We start from the raw sequence: 6,730 nt of genomic DNA, 5'->3' as shown, positions 1-6,730 counted from the left end.
AAACTGGCTAAGGTGGGGATGGGCGATCCTCACCTGGGCACCTGGGTCTACCGATTAAGATATAATATTTAGATTTAAAAGGAAAATTTTTATGAATTTCTAACTTAAAATAATTTGCAAATTTTCGTCATTTTTACGTATTTTGTTAATATTTGAACTTTAGATGCTTATAAAAAAAAATTGTGACTATATGGATTTTTAATTTTATTCAACTGCCTTTGGAACGATATACTAGGAACCTTCTATTTTCAAGCTTTTTTAACCAACAAATAAAATGTTATTGATATTATTAGAAAAAAAACTAAAAAAAATGGAAACTGAAAATGTCCGTAAACAGCTTAAGATATGTCAAAATATTTGGAAAATGTTATGGTGTATAGAAAATGCTAATATAAAAATGCAGTCAACATTTCATGTACCTACGGTCATTTTGTTTTAGAGTTGCACTAAAAACCAAAATCGATTTTCTTATCTCCCCCCCCCCCCCCCAAAGTACCAACTAGATTCACTTTCCTAACAGAAAAGATACTGCTGAAGAAAATCTAAGCATTTTTATTGTCCTAAAAAACAGGTAGGTACTCAATTTTTTCCATTTTTAGTCGTTGTTTGCCTTTGCTCTTTGTATATACATAAAAATGTTTATGTTTAAATTTTTGTCTCAGAAGTAATCGTAGATTTCCATGTAGATACTCATGTGCAGACTGGCTAGGGTGGAGTGGGCAATCCTCCCCTGGGCACCTGGGTCTACCGAAAATTTGGGCTCCTTGAATGAATTTGGGCCGATAACTTATAAATATTTTATTATTAGCCCGAATTTTCTGTTTCCCCTGGCCAATTTTTATTCCCTGTCCGCCCTTGAATCAAATTAGTTAATAATATACATACCTATTGCTTTTTATGATTTATATAACTCCAATAAAATATGATCAAATAAGTAACAATTGAGACTTGAGAGTATTAACTATTAAAATTGATAATCTTGTGAGTGTATTAACTATAGGTATTAATATTTTGTAATCTATTACAGTAGGTATACATAATAATAGTAATTATTATTAAAATATTTATGTACCATCCGACTAACAAAGTGCTTCATTCATAGACCTATAAGCTATGGAAGCATTGCACTACATTTAAAAAAAAAGTAGTGATAGCGATAACAAGCTACTTTTTTAGGGGAGTAGCTGTAGCTGTTAGCTTGCTAACAAAAACCAGTAGCGTCCCGATTACTGCAAATTTAAAACTAGGTAACGTTTAAGTCACACAATCACCACACCTGATTTTACATTCTTTATTGTTATTACTCATTTATTATTAGTAGCAACTTATTACTTTTACCAGTACCGCAATTAGAATTCTTGGGGCCCCGGACAAAGTCAATGTAAGCCTAAAAATATAATGTGAGGGCCCGCTACCCAGCAGTGACCAGTGTATTGTTATTAAAATATAATTACACTTTTAGTGTTATTTTTTTATAATAAATATTAATATATTAATTAAAGCTATCCACACATAAAAGTAACTTAATAACAATAAAACACTATAATAATATAATTTTACAGCAATTATGGATAAATAGGGCCCCGTTCTTCGACAACAAATTAGATAGCATAATATATTATATGATTTGATTTAAACATAGATCACAATGCAATTATTTAAAAATTTAAAATAGATGCGGGGCGCTGCCGGGGCCCCCTGAGCCAACGATTAGCGGCCCTATACAGGGGAATTGCCCCGGCTGCCCCTGCGGTTTTTGTGGCACTGACTTTTACACATAACATTTAGCAAAATTATAGTATTTATTTGTATTAGGATATATCATATTGTAACAGTTCTGAACTGGTGTGTTTGATATTTAATTTTCATTTGGCTGATATACTCCCAATTTCTAGAGCTAGTACTCAGTAGTGTCTCTGAAGTTTAATAATATATATATTATTTTTTTTTCATAAGTTAAAGAACATCATAATAATACAGATCTGTAAGTTGTTACAGAACGTTTAGAGGTTAGACAGCATAGAGACAGGAGATTTGAAATTATATACAAGAGAAATGGGTACAAGTGGATACAAATTATTGGATATTTTGTTAAATGAAATTGGTTAGAGGGGGTTAAGATAATTTACCAGTGCCCGGATGACTCACATAACAAAAAAGTTACCAATTTAATTTACCTATTGGCTATTGGCAATACCTCATTAAATTATTTATATTCTATATTTTTAACAAATCGAGATTTTATTTATCCAACAAGGAAGATTTATTAGGATTAGAAAGGAAGTCCATATTTTTTATTAAAGGGTTTGTTTTGGAGATTAATTTGAAATCAAAATGTTTGTATTGAAATTTTCAAAGGTCAATAATAAAAATATGAACAAATATTTAATTTTTAACTTTCGTAATAATATATTGTAATTTTTAACTATTATAGTATTATAGTAATTTATTTAACTATATGTTAATAACATAATAATATTTTTCCCAAATCAAAGATTCAATTCTGTTTTGAAAATCACTAGATTTTTGTGTCCGTCCATCAGAAATTTTTCACGCAATTAGAATTTTGAAAATTGGTTTTTCAATTCATTCATTTCATCTGTATTTTAATAAAAAAAAAAAGAAAGTGAAATTAAGTAGTTACATATAACTATATTGAGTTGTATTAAAGAATTACTTTGGTCCAAGTTGGATAATTGTAAATTTTCAATTTTTTCTCCAGTTTTTGAATTTTCTGTTATTGTTTCTACGCATTTTTTGTTTCCATCTTTCATAGTAATAACTGTTTCAGTAATTCCATCTTTTAATTGATTGGTGCATGTTTCTTTTTCAATTATTCTGCCATTCCAGTTTTTAGATACATAAGACGACCTCGAAGACGACCAGCCGTACTACAAATTAAACATTATTTAATTATTATAAATAAGGCATTTTTTTTTTTTTTGGAGTGAACTCTTATTATTATTTCATACAAACAACATGCTAGTATTATATATTTGCTTGTGTATTTGGTAGTATTGTTTCTATATTATTAAGTATCTACTCTCGCTAATCTAATTTTGTCTATAGATATGGAACGTTTTGTGAGGTATTTTACTCAGATCATCTAAACTAACAATACTTATAAAAGTTTTAACTAATTAATTTCTTATTTAAAATTCAATTTTTTATGAATTAAAGTAGGCACTAAGTTAAACAAATCCAAAACAAAGTGTTTAGACACTTCAATAGATTGCCTTATGAATACATAACTTATTTGTTATACTATTTAATATTTAATAATACTTTAAACAAAATTTAAAGAATAATTATTAATGTTGGAATATATTTAAAAATACTAATTTCTTTTGATTCATATTTTTACATTTTTTTTTTTTTTTAACACTTGAAATTCAGAGCTTGTGCTAAGAACATTTTAGAACCGAACACCCCTATTTGTTTAATAGAAGTAAAAATATTTGCCTAAAAATAATGTCTTTAACTATGTCTTCACCAATATATTTATTGATATCTTATATGTGGTGACAAAAGAACAAATTGTTTATAAATTGAATGAAGATTCTAATCAATTAAAAATCAGTTTTAAAAATTCTTGAAGAAAACACAATATTTCTTGATTTACAGTTGCATGGCTTCTGTATTATGCAATGAACTTATACTTATGTTGAGATTGGCGTTACTAAATAGATATGTTATCAACTCATAGACATAAAGCCTAGTATATTTTATGAGCTGCACAAAATGTAAATTAAACCTGCGCTTTTAATTTGAAGAGCACGTTAGAGCAAGCTCTGCTGTAATTATTAATAGTTAGAACAAAAAAAAGGTTAGATAATAGAAAATAAAATATAAAAATTGGAACTTATTATCTATAACAAACATTTTAAATTTGAGTGAATTAGATGTCTCAAACCTTTTCAAAATATTGTGATCCTGAATTCTTTATTGTTATGTTCATTGATGGTTTGTTCAAAGGTCTTGAAGCTGGACTAAAATATAACGTTCAATTTTGTATACAATCAATAGTAAATAAAAATTAAAGGTTATTTACCTAGGATTAAGAAAGGTACTTTGTGCTATAAAATTTTTTTTTGGTATACCAGTTAAGTCTTCTTTGTTTGTTGATTGACTAATTGGAACTGAAATATAAATACACATTGGTTATTCTGAATGAAAGATACTTATTATTTAAAATAACATTAAGAGGACGTCACACCCGCATGTGTAGTCTCTGTCTTACACACGTACGACATACACAAAACACGTTTACGCAGTTTCAGTAAAACAACATAATTTGTTAAAATTACCATAATGTTGATGAGTATTTTTTTAAAAACATTTAATACCTAGCCTGTTTTATATATTATTTTTGATTTTGAATAAATACATAGTTATTTTTCTTTAACCACAAAACGAGTAGTATTATTTTCTGTTTTATCTATTTGAGATATTAACCAAGGTATTATTAATATATTGTTATGATATAATATAATATATTAAGTTCAAATTATTTAATATTATTTAATATAATATGTATTACAACTTACAATTTAATAATTATAAATATATTAGTAGATCTATAAAGGTTGTACAAAGTAAATTACACAATATGTGTTCATACTGATCATAGTTATAACAATAAAAACAAATGCAATTTTAATATCAGAGATGAGGACATTTACAAAATACTTACGTAAGGTTTATCATTAATGTATTGTTAAAAGAAAAGAATCAGTCTGCTTTTATTACAGAATCATTTAAAATTTTAATTGCAACAAATCTAATTTATTTTACGACAAAATGAATATTTATTCAAATAAATTTAAATGTTTAATAATAATATAATACATGAAATTAAAAAAATGATATGAAATTTCAATATAAATTGAAGTATAAGGGCTGCAAATCAATTCGTGCATAATATTGTAGATTTTTATATGACTTCTAAACCCTAGTCACAGCTCTGCTTAAAATGTTAACAGTGATTATGTTATACTATATACTATATTAGGTATCTATATATATATATATGTATAGTATATTAGTTTTAATGTAGTATGAGTTTTGAATAAACTCCATAAAACACTTACTTGTAGAAATATCTGAACCTTTAATATGATTTTGTACATTTTGAAATTCTAATTCCATCAGTCTAAAGATATCTTCAAGATTAAACATATTCCTATCATTTTCAAATTGGTTTCTTCTATTGAATGAATCTATAGATTTTATTATATCATTAAACATAATTAAGCAGTACCTACCTAATGTGTAAAATAATTACCAGAAAAATCATCAAATTCTAAATTATGTATTTCGGCATTAATATTTTCAGCACTTTCGATAGGTAGTTGAAATTGTGAAGGAAGATCTGAACTAAAAAAAAAAATTACTATATAATACCTATTATGTAGATATAAGAGATTTGAGTTTCCAATGAGACAACTTACTTGGGTTTTGTATCAATGTTAAATATTTTATTAATCCAATTGAAAATACTCATGTTGATAGAAGGTACCTATATATTTTATGTGAGAAAATTTTTAGAATCAAAATAGAAATTTTTATTTCTCGTACTTCGAGTTTCGACTTTGTAATGCCAAAGAACAGTGGCGCCGAACACGTATGGCTAGTGGGGTAAATACCCCAGAACTTTTTTAGGGGGTGGGTGGGTGGGTCGTGAGTGACTGCTTTTATTATATAATATAGTTGTAAATACTAAATAGTTTACAGACAACAGATAAGCAAGAGTGCAAGACTCAGCTATAGTCGAGAGACAGTTTATGCTTTAAGCAGTATGCGCTATAGCCAATAGGCAGTAGGCACTCTAATAATCATTAATCACTAATAAATAAGTAATGACTAGGACCAACAATTATATGCCCTAAAAATCTTTAAAATATGTATGCAGTTATGCCCTAAAAATTACCAAAATATGCCCTTAAAATATGCTCTAAAAAAAATGTTATTGTAAAAAAATTATTAAATGATTTATTGTTTTATGTATTATACAAATTATACTATAATACAATATTATTATTTATTGCCAATGAAATATGCAACTACTACTAGATGGAGTAGCCACTCTACAGCTTTAGGTACAATTTTACTGACTTGGGAATCTTTAGTTGATACACTGGAAGATCTCTAGACATCAGAAGCTTCATCAGATGCATCATCATTCCTTTCTTATTTCCAATCTGAACGATTTCTGTGTACATGTTTTTTATTTAAGCATATTTTTTCTGTATTTGATCCATTGAGCAAAACATTTCTAGCAATATATGTAGATTTTATCACAGCATCATCAATGATAAGATCTAAAAAAGAACAGTTATTAAAGCTCCGCGAAGACTTTAAATCAATTGATATCGAAGTGAAGCAATTCATTGAAAATCATAAAGATGAACTTTTTACTCCTTTACCACAAAAACGATCAAGAAAAAGAAAAATGATGCCTGGAGAACAAGCAATAGATGAACCAACTTCTGAAATTTCTGACCCTTTGACTAACTTTAAATATCACACTTTTTACGTAGTGTTTGATATCATATGCAGTCAGATCAGTCAAAAATGTAATGAATCAACACTGTCTATATTTAAAGATTTATCACTAGTAACTAAAAAAAGAATTTTAGAATAAAAATGGATAATAAAAAACGACCTAGTGATGCATTTCAAGGCGTAGCATCATATATTCAAAGTATAACCATTGCAGAAACATTAAAGA

At 27.3% G+C, this 6,730-nt stretch overlaps 1 protein-coding gene across 1 annotated transcript; it reads right to left on the bottom strand.

Moving 5' to 3' along the window:
- Positions 1–2,428: 2,428 nt before the first annotated feature.
- On the bottom strand, positions 2,429–5,603 carry LOC107882777. Its single transcript, XM_016801682.2, has 7 exons — positions 5,451–5,603; positions 5,285–5,376; positions 5,091–5,219; positions 4,052–4,139; positions 3,914–3,989; positions 2,678–2,891; positions 2,429–2,599 (listed from the first exon to the last, which is right to left on the bottom strand). Exons 1-7 carry the CDS (start codon positions 5,501–5,503, stop codon positions 2,559–2,561), a joined length of 693 nt encoding a protein of 230 aa, XP_016657171.1. The 5' UTR covers positions 5,504–5,603; the 3' UTR covers positions 2,429–2,558.
- Between the last annotated feature and the right edge of the window lie 1,127 nt (positions 5,604–6,730).

Source organism: Acyrthosiphon pisum, chromosome A1 (genome assembly GCF_005508785.2).
Source record: "Acyrthosiphon pisum isolate AL4f chromosome A1, pea_aphid_22Mar2018_4r6ur, whole genome shotgun sequence".
In the NCBI taxonomy this organism is placed as follows: domain Eukaryota; kingdom Metazoa; phylum Arthropoda; class Insecta; order Hemiptera; family Aphididae; genus Acyrthosiphon; species Acyrthosiphon pisum.
This window is presented reverse-complemented; position numbering and strand designations above follow the sequence as displayed.